The sequence below is a fragment of the Thalassophryne amazonica genome, chromosome 3 (genome assembly GCF_902500255.1).
Source record: "Thalassophryne amazonica chromosome 3, fThaAma1.1, whole genome shotgun sequence".
Classification (NCBI taxonomy): domain Eukaryota; kingdom Metazoa; phylum Chordata; class Actinopteri; order Batrachoidiformes; family Batrachoididae; genus Thalassophryne; species Thalassophryne amazonica.
In genome coordinates, this window is record NC_047105.1 from 139,159,715 (window position 1) to 139,181,144 (window position 21,430).

Below are 21,430 nucleotides of genomic sequence, written 5' to 3' on the forward strand. Positions count from 1 at the left end.
AAAAAAATAGGACTGGAGTGACTAAGTGAACATGAATGGCAAATACATGGATAACAGGAGCAAGACTGATGAAGACATGAACCTTACGAGACATGGATAAACACACCGAAGGCAGAGAACACAGATGAGGACACAAGGCAGACTAATAACAAATGGCCCTAAAGGGCCAGATCCTGACAAAAAGTATGTTTATCATAGATTTAATATCTTGTTATAATCGTTCAGATGAGCTGCACTCTGATGCCTTGCGTGCATGCTGTGTTTTTGAATTGTTTGTGTAATGTTCATGTGAAGTTCATGTAATTAATGTGTGATGGAGATTTTGAACATTTCAAAGAAATTTTTGCACACTTGCACAAAGCTGCGCAAAGTTTACAACGGTTTACAAAGAGTTTGATATGAGTTTATTCTCATGCACGGCAGAGTGTGTGCAAGTGCATGGATCAAAGTTGTGCAAGTGTCAGGGAGCCTTAAGGCGACACAACCCTCTGCAGGAGGCTGACTGTAGCACAAACAACTCACAGTAGGATTTTGGTTTGGTCTTAAGTACGCTATGTCAATTGTGTGGATGCGGCAAATGTTTGATTTTGGAGGGCCAAGTAAACGCTTTACTTCTTTAAAGAGCTCATATTGTGCAAATTAATATTTTAACCTTAGACAGTTACATAAGCCTGAGCTTCATTTTTATCATCCTCAATGATCTGCAGTTCTAATGGTCTGCTTTACTCAGGGTTTCCTTGTGTAAAAACATGGGAAAATGTCATAGCACCCAAGTCCACAAAACTGTGGATGTTGAACATGTAAATAGGTGAAGTTTGCAAGATTCTGTATAATTTACCAAGGGTAAAATCAATTTCAGCCCCTGAAACTGCATCTATAATTTAGTACATATGAAACCTTGATGCTAACTAATCCATTGTTGCACAATGAATGCAGACACAAATGATTCTGATTCAGAATCATTTCCCATGAGCTGTTTGGGTATTTCATGTAACAATCTTCTGCAACACACACACACACACACACACACACACACTCACACACACACACACACACACACACCACACACACACACACACACACACACACACACCACACACAACACACACACACACACACACACACCCTAATTAAAGATGAATTTATAGTGGTCTGTTTTTAAGGAAACAAAACATCCACTGCCTAAACAAAATTCAATGTGACATTTATCATCTCTTTCTATGAAGCAGAAATGTAACTTGAAAGTCTTGTACACATCTGTCCAGCACAGTCCCCACGCATGGTTGTGCGCAGGAGTTGACAGCGGTCAGCACCACAGTCTATAGTCAGGACCTTGGACAGCTCTGAGGACATATGAAACATGCACAAATTATTCTCAGGCTGTATCATGCCATTTATGATTATGTGAACGTTAAGCACTTGAGTGAAATGCACTGTGTTGTGGGAATGCACATTTGAAGATTGTCACCTTTTTGGGTTTTAGGTGGCCAAACACTACGCATCCACAACTATTTTCAAAGCACATTCCTTGCTGATTTGTTAAATGTTCAACAAATGACATTTTGAGTTAAAATCTGCATGTTGGTCTTATGTTGCACATAGCTGCAGTTAGCTGATTGAATTTCATTTTGCTTTTTGCTGTCTGTGTCACATTACCACCCACTGTCTTGTGAGCCAATATAAACACCCACAAACAAAGTAAACACCCACAAACCTTTAACAACCCAACACATAAAAGTTTGGAAAGCTCACATGATAACAGTTGTGCTCATAGGTTTGCATTACATAGTTTACATAGCAGAATTATCGTCAGATTATTTATTATTTTTTGGCCATTTTTCAGATAACACACAACTGTTTTGTCACTCAGGTAGTGGTTGTGTGAAGGAAGTCATTCATTGTAAAACAACTGTCTTTACTCAAACTACCCAAATGGCCCTCATCAAAAGTTTACATATCCCAGTTCTAAATTCCATGTATTGCCCCCTTTAACAACAATGACAGCTTGGAGTCTTTAGTGGTAATTGTGGATGAGGCTCTGTATTTCCTCTGATGGTAAAGCTGCTCATTCTTCTTTGCAAAAAGCCTCCAGTTCCTGTAAATTCCTGGCCTGTCTTTCATGAACTGCACATTTGAGATCTCCCAGAGTGGCTCAATGATATTGAGGTCAGGATACTGAGATGGCCACTCTAGAACCTACACGTCATTCTGCTGTAGCCAATGACTGGTTGACTTGGCCTTGTGTTTTGGATCGTTGTCAAGTTTGTACATCCAAGTACAAACTTGACAACAAGCCTTCCCATTCCCATCCCATGCACAGCTGCAGGGCTGTGCATGGGATGGGAATGGGAAGGCTTGGAAGTGCAAATTTTCCTCCAGTAGTTTCTCATAACATTGTGCATTCATCCTGCCACTTGCTATCATTTTTGACCAAGTTTTCTGTGCCTTTGTAGCTCACACATCCCCAAAACATCAGCCGTCCACCTCAGTGTTTCACAGTAGGAATGGTGTACCTATTATTAATCATAGGCCTTGTTGACTCCTCTACAAATGTGATGTTTATGGTTGTGGTCAAAAAGTTAAATTTTGGTCTCATCACTCCAAATGACTTGGCGTATTGTATGTGGGATACATTGTGTCATTTGCATAGTAAAGGCTTTATTCTGGTGACTCAAATATGCAGCCCATTTTTCTTCAAGTACCTCCTTATTTAAAGCGCCTTGGGGCAACTGTTTGTTGTGATTTGGCGCTATATAAAAAAAAAGTTGATTGATTGATTGATTGATTATTGAGTATCTTGAAACATCCACAACACTTTGTTTCAGGAGTCCAGTATTTCAGCTGAAGTTATTTGTGGATTTGTCTTTGGCATCCCAAACAATTTTCTTGGTAGTTGTTGCTGAAATATTTGTTGGTCTACCTGATCGTGGTTTGGGGTCCCTCATTTTCCACTTCTTGATTAGAGTTTGAACACTGCTGATTGGTATTCCTAGGTCCTTGGATATCTTTTTATATCCCTTTCCTGTTTCATACAGTAAATGACCTTTTCCCGCAGATCCTTTGACAATTCTATTGCTTTCCTTATGACTCAGAAGCCAGAAATGTCAGTGTAGTACAGAATAAAACATGCAAGGGTCTGTTAGGACCCCAGAAACTCACTGACCTTTTATACACTCACACTGATTACAAGAAAACACTGATTACAGGTTACCTTTAGTAGTCATTCAAACCTGTTTGTGTCAACCTGTGTACATATTATCAGGCCAAAATCACCAGGGTATGTAAACTTTTGATCAGGGTTATTTGGTTAGTTTCTGATTTTAAAAGATGAAACATAGTTGTTTGACAATAAACACAACCACTAACCTTGAGTGAAAAAAAAGGTTTTGTGTTATCATTCATATTCTCTGAAAAATGGCCAAAAAAAAAAATCAAAAATTCTGCCAGGGTATTGTAAACATTTGCGCACAACTGTATGTGGGATCTTTGTAAACCAGGCCCAAAGTATCTTAATGTGAAACCTACTGAGCTACAAACAACATTTACACCAGAATGTGTCACTTTAAATTCTGAAATATGTCACATCTCAACAAAAATATAAACGCAACACTTTTGGTTTTGCTCCCATTTTGTATGAGATGAACTCAAAGATCTAAAACTTTTTCCACATACACAATATCACCATTTCACTCAAATATGTTCACAAACCAGTGTAAATCTGTGATAGTGAGCACTTCTCCTTTGCTGAGATAATCCATCCCACCTCACAGGTGTGCCATATCAAGATGCTGATTAGACACCATGATTAGTGCACAGGTGTGCCTTAGACTGTCCACAATAAAAGGCCACTCTGAAAGGTGCAGTTTTATCACACAGCACAATGCCACAGATGTCGCAAGATTGAGGGAGCATGCAATTGGCATGCTGACAGCAGGAATGTCAACCAGAGCTGTTGCTCGTGTATTGAATGTTCATTTCTCTACCATAAGCCGTCTCCAAAGGCGTTTCAGATAATTTGGCAGTACATCCAACCAGCCTCACAACCGCAGACCACGTGTAACCACACCAGCCCAGGACCTCCACATCCAGCATGTTCACCTCCAAGATCGTCTGAGACCAGCCACTCGGACAGCTGCTGAAACAATCGGTTTGCATAACCAAAGAATTTCTACACAAACTGTCAGAAACCGTCTCAGGGAAGCTCATCTGCATGCTCGTCGTCCTCATCGGGGTCTCGATCTGACTCCAGTTCGTCGTCGTAACTGACTTGAGTGGGCAAATGCTCACATTTGCTGGCGTTTGGCATGTTGGAGAGGTGTTCTCTTCATGGATGAATCTCGGTTCACACTGTCCAGGGCAGATGGCAGACAGCGTGTGTGGCGTCGTATGGGTGAGTGGTTTTCTGATGTCAATGTTGTGGATCGAGTGGCCCATGGTGGCGGTGGGGTTATGGTATGGGCAGGTGTCTGTTATGGACGAAGAACACAGGTGCATTTTATTGATGGCATTTTGAATGCACAGAGATACCGTGACGAGATCCTGAGGCCCATTCTTGTGCCATCCAAGAACATCACCTCATGTTGCAGCAGGATAATGCACGGCCCCATGTTGCAAGGATCTGTACACAATTCTTGGAAGCTGAAAATGTCCCAGTTCTTGCATGGCCGGCATACTCACCGGACATGTCACCCATTGAGCATGTTTGGGATGCTCTGGACCGGCCTATACGACAGCTTGTACCAGTTCCTGCCAATATCCAGCAACCTCACACAGCCATTGAAGAGGAGTGGACCAACATTCCACAGGCCACAATTAACAACCTGATCAACTCTATGCGAAGGAGATGTGTTGCACTGCATGAGGCAAATGGTGGTCACACCAGATACTGACTAGTATCCCCCCCCCAATAAAACAAAACTGCACCTTTCAGAGTGGCCTTTTATTGTGGGCAGTCTAAGGCACACCTGTGCACTAATCATGGTGTCTAATCAGCATCTTGATATGGCACACCTGTGAGGTGGGATGGATTATCTCAGCAAAGGAGAAGTGCTCACTATCACAGATTTAGACTGGTTTATGAACAATATTTGAGGGAAATGGTGATATTGTGTATGTGGAAAAAGTTTAGATCTTTGAGTTCATCTCATACAAAATGAGAGCAAAACCAAAAGTGTTGCGTTTATATTTTTGTTGAGTATAAATCCACATGAACTCTTGTGAAACACACACTGAGCTTATCGACACTTGTGTTTTGTGTCCAACAGAGTGATTGCTCATCTGTTGCGTTGCTTTCTTTGCCCTTCCCATCTGAAAGAGGTGCAGCTTGCAGCAGCTCCATTGCATTTAAAGCAACAGACACTAAAAGATGTTGTTTTTTTAGAGACTTGAATATTTTATTTGTTTGTTTATTATTGAATGAGTCCCCTCAGTGTTTAGATATTTTTTATTTTATTTGGACACAAATATTATCCGTCGTTAGCAATCATGATCATCCTCATCTCCCTTTGAAGGGGAATCATTTAATGGTCTCTCTCACACATACAAGAGCACACACATCACTTCATTGGACATGTCTCAGAAATCAACAGAATTCAAATATGGACTTATGGGTCATTCCTTCTGAAATCACCCATTTTTGAAAACCCCTAAGCTTTATTCTGTCAACTTTATATGTTAATCACATTCCAAAGTTAGGGTGGAATGCCAAATATTATGTCTGTATCTTGAAAACCTTTTGCAGTTACAGCCTTTGGAAATTTTAGATCATGAAAACGATATTTTCTACCAACTTTGCATGTTATAATGCGCCTCCCTATATACCTTACAGCTTTGAAACCCATCATAGGAGGCTAACGTTTGTGTAGTTGGGAGGTTGTGGCAGTTTTGGTGTATCTAGTGTGATCTGCTTTCCACAAAGGCCTGAAAATGGTAGAAAACGCAAAATTGTACATGTCGTTAGTTCAAAATCAAAGAAATATATCAGCTATGGCTATAGAGCTTTTCGTTTGATGGTTAATGATATAATGGAACATATCTACACATTTAAATGATATACCAGGTTGTTTTAACAAAATTTATAGCTTTTGAAAAAAAATGCTAATTTAAAAGAAAGTGTTGAAATATACTGATATTCATCACCCCAGATGCCAGTGTGGGCAGTTGACTATCATATTCATATTTTTAGCATATATTTTTACATATTTCAAGATGATATGCTGCAAATATGGTGTTGTTATTGAGCTTCCTTTGTCTGATTTTGTCTTCAAATCAGAATGTAGTCGCAACAATATTTTTGTGGCACAATCATAATATGCAGTTTGAAAAAGAAAAAAAAACTTCTTACTATCTTACGCATGCACAATTTCTTTGTTTTACTTAATTAACTGCCAAAAATGATATAATCTGACTGATTTTTACTGTTCAGCATTTAAATCACACTTGTCTGTAGAACTTTAAAACATATGCTCATGTTTTACAATGATTATATAGATACATAGTTTGAGTATATTTCTTGTTAAAAGAGTTGGTAAAAATTTATCTTATTTACGTTGTAAATTGATTTTAGTTGATCTATTTATTATTTTACACTGGTTTACAGAAATAAAGGTGAGTTTGGTATCCCTTGCATTGCTGTTTGCTGACAGCAGTATGTGTCTGTGCTTGTTTCTTCACAGCACATGACATCATCTGGGTAAATGTGTGAGTATAAGAAGTATGAAGTATTGCCCAATGCTCAGCGACCTAATCCCAGCATGATCTTCTCGTAAAATAGATATTTTGCCATTTTTGTCTATTTTTAGACATAATGCAAAAGTGGTTTCCCCAATTTCTGGTGATGTAACTAAGGTGTTGCACAATAGTCATGAAGTGACCTAATCCCAAAATGTCCAGATCCACCCAAAGTAGCCAGTGTGTCATGCAAATGTGTCTATTTATAATCACAAAAATGAAGGCCTTTGTGGAAGGCAGATCACACTAGATACACCAAAACCGCCAACATTTCCAAACTCTACACCAAAGGTTAGCCTGGCATGAGCAGTTTCAAAGATGTGAGGCATATAGGGAGTGCATTATTAACATACTAATTTGGTAGAAAACACCGTTATCACAATATGTTAAAAATTCACAAAAAATTTCCAAAGGCTGTAACTTCAAATGTTTGCAAGATACAGGGCTAATATTTGGCATTTCCCCATAACTTTGTAATAGGAATAACATATCAAACTGACAGAGCAGAAGTGAGGGGTGACCTGGAAGCCTCTGGGTGACTTGAGATGGAATGATGACCCTTATGTGATATGACCTTTCAAGGTATCTGTCTCATACCTTAGTTCTGATTATAGCAGTTTACATTCTGTATGCACAGTGATAGAAATGTGAGACTTGAGGATGCTTAATGTAAAACTTTAGCTACACTCAACAAAATATAAACGCAACACTTTTGGTTTTGCTCCCATTTTGTATGAGATGAACTCAAAGATCTAAAACTTTTTCCACATACTCAATATCACCATTTCCCTCAAATATTGTTCACAAACCAGTCTAAATCTGTGACAGTGAGCACATCCATCCCACGTCACAGGTGTGCCATATCAAGATGCTGATTAGACACCATGATTAGTGCACAGGTGTGCCTTAGACTGCCCACAATAAAAGGCCACTCTGAAAGGTGCAGTTTTATCACACAGCACAATGCCACAGATGTCGCAAGATTTGAGGGAGCGTGCAGTTGGCATGCTGACAGCAAGAATGTCAACCAGAGCTGTTGCTCATGTATTGAATGTTCATTTCTCTACCATAAGCCATCTCCAATGGCATTTCAGAGAATTTGGCAGTACATCCAACCAGCCTCACAACTGCAGACCACGTGTAACCACACCAGCCCAGGACCTCCACATCCAGCATGTTCACCTCCAAGATCGTCTGAGACCAGCCACTTGGACAGCTGCTGAAACAATCGGTTTGCATAACCAAAGGATTTCTGCACAAACTGTCAGAAACCGTCTCAGGGAAGCTCATCTGCATGCTCGTCGTCCTCATCGGGGTCTCGACCTGACTCCAGTTTGTCGTCGTAACCGACTTGAGTGGGCAAATGCTCACATTCACTGGCGTTTGGCACGTTGGAGAGGTGTTCTCTTCACGGATGAATCCCGGTTCACACTGTCCAGGGCAGATGGCAGACAGCGTGTGTGGCGTCGGTGTGGGTGAGTGGTTTTCTGATGTCAGTGTTGTGGATCGAGTGGCCCATGGTGGCGGTGGGGTTATGGTATGGGCAGGTGTCTGTTATGGACGAAGAACACAGGTGCATTTTATTAATGGCATTTTGAATGCACAGAGATACTGTGATGAGATCCTGAGGCCCATTGTTGTGCCATACATCCAAGAACATCACCTCATGTTGCAGCAGGATAATGCACGGCCCCATGTTGCAAGGATCTGTACACAATTCTTGGAAGCTGAAAATGTACCAGTTCTTGTATGGCCGGCATACTCACCGGACATGTCACCCATTGAGCATGTTTGGGATGCTCTGGACCGGCAGTTTGGACATGTCCAGCTCTCCACAATTTCACTGATACTTACTGGACTGGTAAGCACTGAAAGCCAAGATAGACATGTCCAAACTTGTCCTCTGACACACCGAAACGGAGGTGTTCCTTTGTCTCGCTTCCAAAGCGAATCAGTCGTGATGCGCGAAGCCTCCGCGCGGCTTTCCATGACAAAATCTCTTGTTAAAAGTGAAATCTGCCGGAAAATGGCTGATGTCCAGCTCTTGTGATAACCAGAGAAAGAGCACATGACGGACTCGTATCCACAGAGCCATCAGCTCAGAAATGGTCCAGTGGCTTGTGCCGTGTCGTCACAGATCGGAGCCGGCGTGCTGAGCATCCTTAAAGGGGTCCATAAAGCTGTACTAACAGACCTTATTCTCTGTGAAGCCCGTAAAATTTTCACCGAAAGCCAGATAAATTTTTTGAATAGTTTCCAGGTGCCAGTCTCTAACAGCTTCTGAAAAAAATTCTGATGGAAAAAAACCCCAAATCATTCCGCCATTTCCAGACAATGAAAATCTGACGACGGGGCGGGACCACTACTTCCACAAGGCGTGCTCACAGGCAAATGACGTCACCGACAGGCGTGGAAAAACTCACGCATGCGCACAAGGGTTCAAGCTTGTCTGACGTGAAAACATATGAATCAAATCCATATAGTGTAAAAAAAAATAAAAAGGTACGATATTTTATGGACAGACCTCGTATTGTGTATGTGGAAAAAGTTTTAGATCTTTGAGTTCATCTCATACAAAATGGGAGCAAATCCAAAGTGTTGCGTTTATATTTTTGTTGAGTGTATATTTAACTGTGAAAGGTCGTTTAAAGCAATAAGCACAATATAGCCCCTTAAAAATCTGTTTAACACTTCACCAACTTGCTGTTTGATTGCAGAGGAAGCCAACAGAAAGGTGTTTGAAGATACGATAATTTTGCATAATGCCAAAGCAGCTGACAGTGCAGTGTATCAGTGCGAGGCCTCTAACAGACATGGAACTCTTCTGGCCAATGCAAACATTATGATCATGAGTAAGTACAACAGCTTTTTTTACTTTTTCATGTATGGAACATGACTGTCAGTTGGTCTATTGATGCATCAAGTGTGTTGTATAATTGTTGCCTTCCACCTTCGGCTTCCACCACTGGCTACCTGGTTTGCAAAGATGCAGCTGAGCTCATAAGTCTCCCATGCCAATACACAGCCTCTCTGTAGATGACCCCTTTTCAGTGTGACAACCCCTTCTTGTGACAACATACAGTAGTGTTCAGAATAATCAGAGCTGGCCCAAGGCATACGCCAACTACGCGGTCATTTAGGGCCTCCACGCCACCAGGGGTCCCCGAGAGCACCGAGACATTGTGATAAAAAAGTAAATATATACATGAAATTAAAATAATGTTGAATAATTTAAACGAAAATGTATTACACTCGAAAAAAATAAATTAATTTTGACAAAATACCAATATTAGGTTAATTGATGCCTCCTGTTGGCTGCTGCCACCGTTGGGCAAATTTAGATGCATCGCTTGGGTCAGGTGGTCGATGACTAATCATGAGGAATGAAGTAAGTGCAAGTCATGTCTCAGAAAAGAAATTATCCCTCTGGAGCGGAGAAAAGAAGAAGTTGGAAGATGAGAAAAAACAACAAGACAAAGGTAGGTTTGCATGTCCAATATTACAATTTTTGTTGTCATTATTTGCGAAATGCTCCGTTCGTTTAGTGTAAAGTGCTTTAGGTGTCTTAAAGTCAGAGGCGATTGCTCTAAGACTGCAGGGGAAGCTCAACTTCCTCTAAAATGTCAAAAAATAAGTGATCAAATATATACTGTTGTGTGTACATGTCATTGACTAAATATGCGCTACAACGCGCTCAACCTTTGTTCAGAATCAGCTTCTTATCACTGGTAACGACGCGGCTTTCCTCTCACTCAAACTCGCAGCTTCACAGTGCTTTAAACAGTGTGGACGCTGAGCGTCCACAGAGTTCAATAGCGACACAAATTATGCAGCGAAACGAGACGAGTCATTGGATAAATGCTGGGCTTTGTTCCGCCCATCGGACGCTCAGCGTGTCTGGGGGTCTATGGGGCAGTGGGCTGGCCTCGGCCGGCCCGGGCACTCAGCTTCTGCATGATGATTGGATGATCTGTCTGATCTGTCTGAGGCTGAATCCCTTTTTGATTGACAGTGAAATGAGTGAATCATCGATCTTTTGGTGTAAACATCCGTGGGAGCATTTTCATTCTGTTCTGAGTTGAACCGGAGACTTTCCTAATCCTCTTAGCGGCATTTTCTTTGTTAAAAACGACTAGCGACAAATCGAGCTTCTATTTCTGGTGTTTTTTTTTGTAGCTGCTTGTGTTTGGAGACTGACTTCTATCACTCTTTCTGACTTCTATCGCAGTTTCTGTCCCTACCGAGCAGCAGGTGCTGAGCTCCTCCACCGTCACAAAGCACTCACAGGTGGACAAACTTCACATTAGCCTCGCGCCAGTCCCAGCTAGCGAGCTAGCTAGGTAGCAAGCTGCACATAATGGCAGACAATTTGAATGTTGTGGACCGGATTTTGGCGAAGCCATTTGATAGTCTTCCTTACCAAGAAAAACTTAGAGTTAAACAGCAGGGCAGATCAACTCCTCAGATTAATTTGGTGCAAAAGGTGGGGAAAAGTAACTCAGCTCTCAATGGTTTGCAGGCCAAAGTTAAAGCAATAGCCCCCAGTGCAATGTTTGTGCATTGCTATGCACACACATTGCTGTTATGCTGTGGATTTCTGTGTTCATTTGGGAGATTATTTAAGTATTGTATTTATTATTTAAGTGTTTAATTTTTTATTACAACTTTATTTTTCTGTAAGATAATGTGAATGCCATTTGATTCTATTTTGTATTTGGATATTGAACATTTTGCACACCGTTGCACATCTGAAAGAAATTAAACTATTTAACGTGTTTATTATAAATGCAGTCTCCTGCCTGCTGATGTTACTTTCAAATAGTTAAATTAATGAGCCATACTTATACATGACTCTGTATGTAGAAGTTAATTAAAATATATTTATGAGTTTGCTACCCCTTTAAGGTTAAAAACAAGAATGACACCTGTATGATGTAAGATAATTACAAATAATGCTTATGATTGTGGGTATGTTACACACATAACAGTGTAGCCTATGGAATAATGAGGCATCTGGTGCTGAGGTGATGGTAGGGGGGGCCCCCAAATGAAATTCTGCTTAAGGCCAAATAAAGGCTTGGGCCGGCCCTGAGAATAATAGTAGTGCTATGTGACTAAAAAGATTAATCCGGGTTTTGAGTATATTTCTTATTGTTACATGGGAAACAAGGTACCAGTAGATTCAGTAGATTCTTTTCAGTAGAAAAGGGGGTGTTCACAATAATAGTAGTGCGGCATTCAGTCAGTGAGTTTGTCAATTTTGTGGAACAAACAGGTGTGAATCAGGTGTCCCCTATTTAAAGTAGACCTGCATTGAAATAAATGTGGTCAGATTTCAGAAAGAAATAGCTGATATGTATTTATAAGACCCTTGTGAATGCAGTAAAGTAAATCTGTAAGCCCAAATTTGTAATTCAGCAGAGAAATCTTCGTTTAAAAATGACAAATTTGCAGCTAAAATTTAGCCCTCTGTGAAAACAGTTTGTACAGCCGTATCATTTCCATGACGTCAGGGACAAGACGACGCGCTCCCGCCTTCAGTTCGATCCCGCATTGAAATTGATTTTATCTGTTAGTAATGTTACTTATACACGTCCTGGTTTCAACATCCAAAAGTAAGCTGCAGTGAATGTGAGATACAGATCTGTGTGCTCAGATCAGCAATGACATCGACAGCGGGCGCCGTTCTTCCTCTCCCACTCTCTGCCTCCGCTACGCTTATTAAGTCTGCGGGCTCGTTAACGAGCTCGTTAACCGCCGACGCGGGCCACTCACACCGCCCGTATCTGCTTTGCAGCCGGTGTTGTGCCAGATTCAGCGCACAACACCGGCATCACCTCTCTGTCTACTGAATGGAGCTGCAGCACACATGGCACAAGTCCTGAGATTACGCTCGCTGTTTTAATGCGAAGCGGCCAGTACACCTGTTGCTGCAAGGACAGACTTCTTGCGGCAAAATCCACAGCACCGCACGTCTCGGCAATCGGAGCCCCAGAGCTCCATGGATGCTGAGAGAGGTTTATATATTTTTAATGACTGGGATTCTTTGCGGGTCTCGCCTCCATATCCCGCGATGGTACCGGAGGCGAAAGACAGTATATTTTCATTGCAACACCACTCAATCAAACGGGTTTATGAAAAAGTCCCCCAAAATAATTTTCAAGCACAAATAAAAGAAATGTGTACTCACCAAACGTGCCGCAAGACAATATGAAGTTTTAAAAAAGGTAGATCCTTCCGTATATTGGATTGGGCTCTTGCTTGCCTCTACTGGTGGTTGGCTCTCACTGCGGTATTGTATCACTTCCTGTTCCGGAGCACAGCGGTGTTTTGCTGTATCTGTTAGCTGTTTAATCTGCGCAGTTAGATTGATCTAGTTACCTAGATAACGATTTTCAGTTATCACCCCAATAGAGCGCTTCGCTCTCAGACTGCAGGCTTACTTGTAGTTCCTAGGGTTTGTAAGAGTAGAATGGGAGGCAGAGCCTTCAGCTTTCAGGCTCCTCTCCTGTGGAACCAGCTCCCAATTCAGATCAGGGAGACAGACACCCTCTCTACTTTTAAGATTAGGCTTAAAACTTTCCTTTTTGCTAAAGCTTATAGTTAGGGCTGGATCAGGTGACCCTGAACCATCCCTTAGTTATGCTGCTATAAACGTAGACTGCTGGGGGGTTCCCATGATGCACTGTTTCTTTCTGTTTTTGCTCTGTATGCACCACTCTGCATTTAATCATTAGTGATCGATCTCTGCTCCCCTCCACAGCATGTCTTTTTCCTGGTTCTCTCCCTCAGCCCCAACCAGTCCCAGCAGAAGACTGCCCCTCCCTGAGCCTGGTTCTGCTGGAGGTTTCTTCCTGTTAAAAGGGAGTTTTTCCTTCCCACTGTAGCCAAGTGCTTGCTCACAGGGGGTCGTTTTGACCGTTGGGGTTTTACATAATTATTGTATGGCCTTGCCTTACAATATAAAGTGCCTTGGGGCAACTGTTTGTTGTGATTTGGCGCTATATAAAAAAATTGATTGATTGATTGATTGATTGATTTGCTTCACAGTGTAATCTTCACGTGCCTTAACTAAAGCACTCCCTCTGCTGAATCACCTCTAAATTATTTACACATTATTCATTTTGTGTGTTTTTAGGAATCCGCTAGCTTAGCACAGCTACTAGCTCTTAGCCGGTTTAGCATGGCGGCTTCTCCTGTCTCTCCCGCACTTTTCTGCGCTGGGTGTGAAATGTTTAGTTATTCCTCGGCCTCCTTTAGCAGTAATGGTACTTGTAATAAGTGTTGCTTATTCGTAGCTTTGGAGGCCAGGCTGGGCGAATTGGAGACTCGGCTCCGCACTGTGGAAAATTCTACAGCTAGCCAGGCCCCTGTAGTCGGTGCGGACCAAGGTAGCTTAGCCGCCGTTAGTTTCCCTCTGGCAGATCCCGAGCAGCCGGGAAAGCAGGCTGACTGGGTGACTGTGAGGAGGAAGCGTAGCCCTAAACAGAAGCCCCGTGTACACCGCCAACCCGTTCACATTTCTAACCGTTTTTCCCCACTCGGCGACACACCCACCGAGGATCAAACTCTGGTTATTGGCGACTCTGTTTTGAGAAATGTGAAGTTAGCGACACCAGCAACCATAGTCAACTGTCTTCCGGGGGCCAGAGCAGGCGACATTGAAGGAAATTTGAAACTGCTGGCTAAGGCTAAGCGTAAATTTGGTAAGATTGTAATTCACGTCGGCAGTAATGACACCCAGTTACGCCAATCGGAGGTCACTAAAATTAACATTAAATCGGTGTGTAACTTTGCAAAAACAATGTCGGACTCTGTAGTTTTCTCTGGGCCCCTCCCCAATCGGACCGGGAGTGACATGTTTAGCCGCATGTTCTCCTTGAATTGCTGGCTGTCTGAGTGGTGTCCAAAAAATGAGGTGGGCTTCATAGATAATTGGCAAAGCTTCTGGGGAAAACCTGGTCTTGTTAGGAGAGACGGCATCCATCCCACTTTGGATGGAGCAGCTCTCATTTCTAGAAATCTGGCCAATTTTCTGAAATCCTCCAAACCGTGACTATCCAGGGTTGGGACCAGGAAGCAGAGTTGTAGTCTTACACACCTCTCTGCAGCTTCTCTCCCCCTGCCATCCCCTCATTACCCCATCCCCGTAGAGACAGTGCCTGCTCCCAGACCACCAATAACCAGCAAAAATCTATTTAAGCATAAAAACTCAAAAAGAAAAAATAATATAGCACCTTCAACTGCACCACAGACTAAAACAGTTAAATGTGGTCTATTAAACATTAGGTCTCTCTCTTCTAAGTCCCTGTTAGTAAATGATATAATAATTGATCAACATATTGATTTATTCTGCCTTACAGAATCCTGGTTACAGCAGGATGAATATGTTAGTTTAAATGAGTCAACACCCCCAAGTCACACTAACTGCCAGAATGCTCGTAGCACGGGCCGAGGCGGAGGGTTAGCAGCAATCTTCCATTCCAGCTTATTAATTAATCAAAAACCCAGACAGAGCTTTAATTCATTTGAAAGCTTGACTCTTAGTCTTGTCCATCCAAATTGGAAGTCCCAAAAACCAGTTTTATTTGTTGTTATCTATCGTCCTCCTGGTCGTTACTGTGAGTTTCTCTGTGAATTTTCAGACCTTTTGTCTGACTTACTATTCTGACTCAGTATTCCCTGAAAACTCCCTTCTGTCTGATCATTTCTTAATAACATTTACATTTACTCTGATGGACTACCCAGCAGTGGGGAATAAGTTTCATTACACTAGAAGTCTTTCAGAAAGCGCTGTAACTAGGTTTAAGGATATGATTCCTTCTTTATGTTCTCTAATGCCATATACCAACACAGTGCAGAGTAGCTACCTAAACTCTGTAAGTGAGATAGAGTATCTCATCAATAGTTTTACATCCTCATTGAAGACAACTTTGGATGCTGTAGCTCCTCTGAAAAAGAGAGCTTTAAATCAGAAGTGCCTGACTCCGTGGTATAACTCACAAACTCGCAGCTTAAAGCAGATAACCCGTAAGTTGGAGAGGAAATGGCGTCTCACTAATTTAGAAGATCTTCATTTAGCCTGGAAAAAGAGTCTGTTGCTCTATAAAAAAAGTCCTCCGTAAAGCTAGGACATCTTTCTACTCATCACTAATTGAAGAAAATAAGAACAACCCCAGGTTTCTTTTCAGCACTGTAGCCAGGCTGACAAAGAGTCAGAGCTCTATTGAGCTGAGTATTCCATTAACTTTAACTAGTAATGACTTCATGACTTTCTTTGCTAACAAAATTTTAACTATTAGAGAAAAAATTACTCATAACCATCCCAAAGACATATCGTTATCTTTGGCTGCTTTCAGTGATGCCGGTATTTGGTTAGACTCATTCTCTCCGATTGTTCTGTCTGAGTTATTTTCATTAGTTACTTCATCCAAACCATCAACATGTTTATTAGACCCCATTCCTACCAGGCTGCTCAAGGAAGCCCTACCATTATTTAATGCTTCAATCTTAATTATGATCAATCTATCTTTGTTAGTTGGCTATGTACCACAGGCTTTTAAGGTGGCATTAATTAAACCATTACTTAAAAAGCCATCACTTGACCCAGCTATCTTAGCTAATTATAGGCCAATCTCCAACCTTCCTTTTCTGTCAAAATTCTTGAAAGGGTAGTTGTAAAACAGCTAACTGATCATCTGCAGAGGAATGGTCTATTTGAAGAGTTTCAGTCAGGTTTTAGAATTCATCATAGTACAGAAACAGCATTAGTGAAGGTTACAAATGATCTTCTTATGGCCTCAGACAGTGGACTCATCTCTGTGCTTGTTCTGTTAGACCTCAGTGCTGCTTTTGATACTGTTGACCATAAATTTTATTACAGAGATTAGAGCATGCCATAGGTATTAAAGGCACTGCACTGCGGTGGTTTGAATCATATTTATCTAATAGATTACAATTTGTTCATGTAAATGGGGAATCTTCTTCACAGACTAAGGTTAATTATGGAGTTCCACAAGGTTCTGTGGTAGGACCAATTTTATTCCCTTTATACATGCTTCCCTTAGGCAGTATTATTAGGCTGGACTATTGTAAGTCATTATTATCAGGTTGTCCTAAAAGTTCCCTGAAAAGCCTTCAGTTAATTCAAAATGCTGCAGCTAGAGTACTAACGGGGACTAGAAGGAGAGAGCATATCTCACCCATATTGGCCTCTCTTCGTTGGCTTCCTGTTAATTCTAGAATAGAATTTAAAATTCTTCTTCTTACTTATAAGGTTTTGAATAATCAGGTCCCATCTTATCTTAGGGACCTCATAGTACCATATCACCCCAATAGGGCACTTCGCTCTCAGACTGCAGGCTTACTTGTAGTTCCTAGGGTTTGTAAGAGTAGAATGGGAGGCAGAGCCTTCAGCTTTCAGGCTCCTCTCCTGTGGAACCAGCTCGCAATTCAGATCAGGGAGACAGACACCCTCTCTACTTTTAAGATTAGGCTTAAAACTTTCCTTTTTGCTAAAGCTTATAGTTAGGGCTGGATCAGGTGACCCTGAACCATCCCATAGTTATGCTTCTATAGACTTAGACTGCTGGGGGGTTCCCATGATGCACTGTTTCTTTCTCTTTTTGCTCTGTATGCACCACTCTGCATTTAATCATTAGTGATTGATCTCTGCTCCCCTCCACAGCATGTCTTTTTCTTGGTTCTCTCCCTCAGCCCCAACCAGTCCCAGCAGAAGACTGCCCCTCCCTGAGCCTGGTTCTGCTGGAGGTTTCTTCCTGTTAAAAGGGAGTTTTTCCTTCCCACTGTCACCAAGTGCTTGCTCACAGGGTGTCGTTTTGACTGTTGGGGTTTTTACGTAATTATTGTATGGCCTTGCCTTACAATATAAAGTGCCTTGGGGCAACTGTTTGTTGTGATTTGGTGCTATATAAATATAAATAAATAAATAAATAAATAAATAAACAAGCATCTTTTGCAACATTGCGTGATGATTTACTGTCTTTAAGAGTTTGATAATCCTCTCCTTTGTTTCAATTGACATCTCTCGTGTTGGAGCCATGATTCATGTCAGTCCACTTGGTGCAACAGCTCTCCAAGGTGTGTTCACTCTTTTTTAGATGCAGACTAATGAGCAGATCTGATATGATGCAGGTGTTAGTTTTGGGGATGAAAATTTACAGGGTGATTCCATAATTTTTTCCTCAGAATTGAGTGATTCCATATTTTTTTCCTCTGCTTGGTCTAAAAAAGTAACCGTTACTGACTGCCACAATCTTTTTTTCTTGATTTCTTATAGTGTTTCTTAAAGCCAGAAAGTTGCCATTTGAAATGACTTTAGTTTTGTGTCATGTCTGTGATCTGCTTTTTTCTACAAAATTAAACAACTGAATGAACATCATCCGAGGCCGGTGATTCCATAATTTTTGCCAGGGGTTGTATGCATGATTTTTTTCCTCTTCATGACACATTTTTGAGCAAGTCAAGTGTGTGGGCCAGCATTTGTATTATGTTTCACCACATTGAGTACATCACAGAACACCAAAGCATATGTGCCTGGCCTTGCAATGGACTGCTGGTCTGTTCAGAGTGCATGTACCTCATCTTTCACTCAATGACTGTAAAAATAAGGTCTTTAACTGGAATAAGCAGGTTCAGAAAATGAATGGATGGATGATTTCCCTGTCTTTGAAGGTTGCATATGGCTTGTAATACGGGTCACTAGATCACGGTACTAGTGAAGTACCTACAACTCAACAAAAATATAAACGCAACACTTTTGGTTTTGCTCCCATTTTGTATGAGATTAACTCAACGATCTAAAACTTTTTCCACATACACAATATCACCATTTCCCTCAAATACTGTGCACAAACCAGTCTAAATCTGTGATAGTGACCACTTCTCCTTTGCTGAGATAATCCATCCCACCTCACAGGTGTGCCATATCAAGATGCTGATTAGACACCATGATTAGTGCACAGGTGTGCCTTAGACTGCCCACAATAAAAGGCCACTCTGAAAGGTGCAGTTTTGTTTTATTGGGGGGGGGATACCAGTCAGTATCTGGTGTGACCACCATTTGCCTCATGCAGTGCAACACATCTCCTTCGCATCATCCGTGAAGAGAACACCTCTCCAACGTGCCAAACGGCAGCAAATGTGAGCATTTGCCCACTCAAATCGGTTACAACGACGAACTGGAGTCAGGTCGAGACCCCGATGAGGACGACGAGCATGCAGATGAGCTTCCCTGAGACAGTTTCTGACAGTTTGTGCAGAAATTCTTTGGTTATGCAAACCGATTGTTCCAGTAGCTGTCCGAGTGGATGGTCTCAGATGATCTTGGAGGTGAACATGCTGGATGTGGAGGTCCTGGGCTGGTGTAGTTACACGTGGTCTGCGGTTGTGAGGCTGGTTGGATGTACTGCCAAATTCTCTGAAACGCCTTTGGAGACGGCTTATGGTAGAGAAATGAACATTCAATACACGAGCAACAGTTCTGGTTGACATTCCTGCTGTCAGCATGCCAATTGGACGCTCCCTCAAATCTTGCAACATCTGTGGCATTGTGCTGTGTGATAAAACTGCACCTTTCAGAGTGGCCTTTTATTGTGGGCAGTCTAAGGCACACCTGTGCACTAATCATGGTGTCTAATCAGCATCTTGATATGGCACACCTGTGAGGTGGGATGGATTATCTCAACAAAGGAGAAGTGCTCACTATCACAGATTCAGACTGGTTTGTGAACAATATTTGAGAGAAATGGTGATATTGTATATGTGGAAAAAGTTTTAGATCTTTGAGTTCATCTCATACAAAATGGGAGCAAAACCAAAAGTGTTGCGTTTATATTTTTGTTGAGTATATATCAGATGTTTGGTACATTGTACTGGTAATCCTGCCCCCATATTTTTGATATATCAGTGCTGGATGAGGCAACCCATTACTGTGGTGTTCCTGCAGCAGCTCAGAGTAAAAATAAAAAAAAAGCAGTTTGTGCACCATCTTGCTTCTTTCAAAGTCTGTGTGTGTCTTCTGGCTGTGTTAGTTCAGCTTAAACAGAAGCTAAAAACAGAGAACAGTGGCACACACCTGCAGTGAGTTAAAACAAAAAAGAAAACAATAACCAGAAAAAGGCTTTGCTTTCTGACGATGGCACAACAAAAAAAAGGATGGATAAAAACTTCTTACCTTTCAATCTGGTAGCACTTTCCACAAAAACACTCAAGTTCTCCATTTTTCCTGCTCACAGCATGTGTGCAGGCCAGGGCCTCATCCAGGTGGAAAGTAGCTGGAACACCCCCCACACACAAGGTCAAGCTTCTTGTAATCTTATCAAACAAACATGTAGGCTGTGATGTCAAGTTGGCGTAAAGGCAAAGAAAAGGTGAAAATGTGCAAAAGAAAATACTAAAAAACACACATTAAGCAGTATAACTAAACAATTAAAAACCTGGGTGACACACTAACACCATACATTCACTTTCCATTAAGTGTCATTGGGGGCTGGAGCCTATCCCAGTAGTCACAGGACGTAAGGCAGGATACACCCTGGACAAGATGCCAGTCTATCACAGAGCCACATATAGACAAACACATTCACACCTAAGGTCAATTTAAAGTTTAAAATTCACCGCACCCAACTCAAACACAGCGAGAACATGTAAACTCCACGCAGAAAGGCCCCAGGTGGGAGGCGATCCCATGACCTTGCTGTGAGGCACCAGTGCTACCCATTAAACCACCATGCTGTGCAGAAGTTTTACGCCCTTCCTGACGCAACTCCACTTTACATGGTGTAGCAGGATCCAGAAGTATATAATATGTGTTTTACGATATTTGAAATTATCAGTTGTGGATAATTTTACCTCGAAGAAGGGCACCACCTATTTGAAGCATAGATACTTTAATTTAAACATTCATTAATTAATCAGTCTCAGTTTAATTACTCAGTCTCAATTTAATTACTCAGTCTCAATCTTTCAGTCGTACGTTCTGCAGGTCAGATCCGACACCCTCTGTGAAACCATACAAAATCACAGACAGCTTCACACATTTAAAACATTTATTTAACTCATTCAGGAGTTAAATAACAGGATATATCACGGTAAGCAATTTGATGATGACGAAATTCAATGAGCAATGATTATATGACCTTCAGATAATTTGGTTTAGTTGCGGGAATTTTAGAATGAATTTTGTCCTAATCAGCAGGGAATTTACTTTGGTATTTATTAACGTGAGATATTGTTATGTTAATGACGGTGAATAGAGTCAAATAGAGTCACTCTGCTTAGTTACTGACACCCTCCGCCCAGGTCTTACTTGATGCGCAGTGCAGGTCGGTGTCCTGGAGGTCAGATGCTGGGAATCGTCTCGCTTTCAGTCAGTGACCCATCCGTCGCCACAGCTGCTTCATGGACCTTGACAAAGAGGCTCTGCCGGTCACCGCGCCCGGTTCCATTGGTTACCAGGAATACTTTCAGTTGTTAGGCTGTAACTTGCGGCGGCGGTTCAAATCCCTACATGATTCAGCTGACCTGGATGTTTTTATCTCTGCAGCGCTTTTCGTCTAGGATCGTCAGAATAAAGGCTTGAGTGTCTTTATTTTCTATTCGCCAAAAACAAAAATTCATTTTCCGTTGTCGTCTTTTGGAAGTCGTGTCAAATCAAAAACTCATTACAAAAAATAGTGGA

General features: G+C 41.6%; 1 protein-coding gene and 1 long non-coding RNA gene across 2 annotated transcripts in view; one reads left to right on the forward strand and one right to left on the reverse strand.

Moving 5' to 3' along the window:
- Positions 1–21,430, forward strand: part of chl1b (cell adhesion molecule L1-like b) — a 303,826-nt gene that overhangs the window by 92,344 nt on the left and 190,052 nt on the right. The window contains 1 exon segment of the mRNA XM_034167484.1: positions 9,447–9,581. Coding sequence (XP_034023375.1) covers positions 9,447–9,581 — 135 coding nt within the window.
- LOC117507659 lies at positions 1,140–18,499 on the reverse strand. The gene is made up of 3 exons (XR_004559813.1): positions 18,488–18,499; positions 15,455–15,461; positions 1,140–1,214 (listed from the first exon to the last, which is right to left on the reverse strand). It is a non-coding gene; the product is annotated as an uncharacterized LOC117507659 (long non-coding RNA).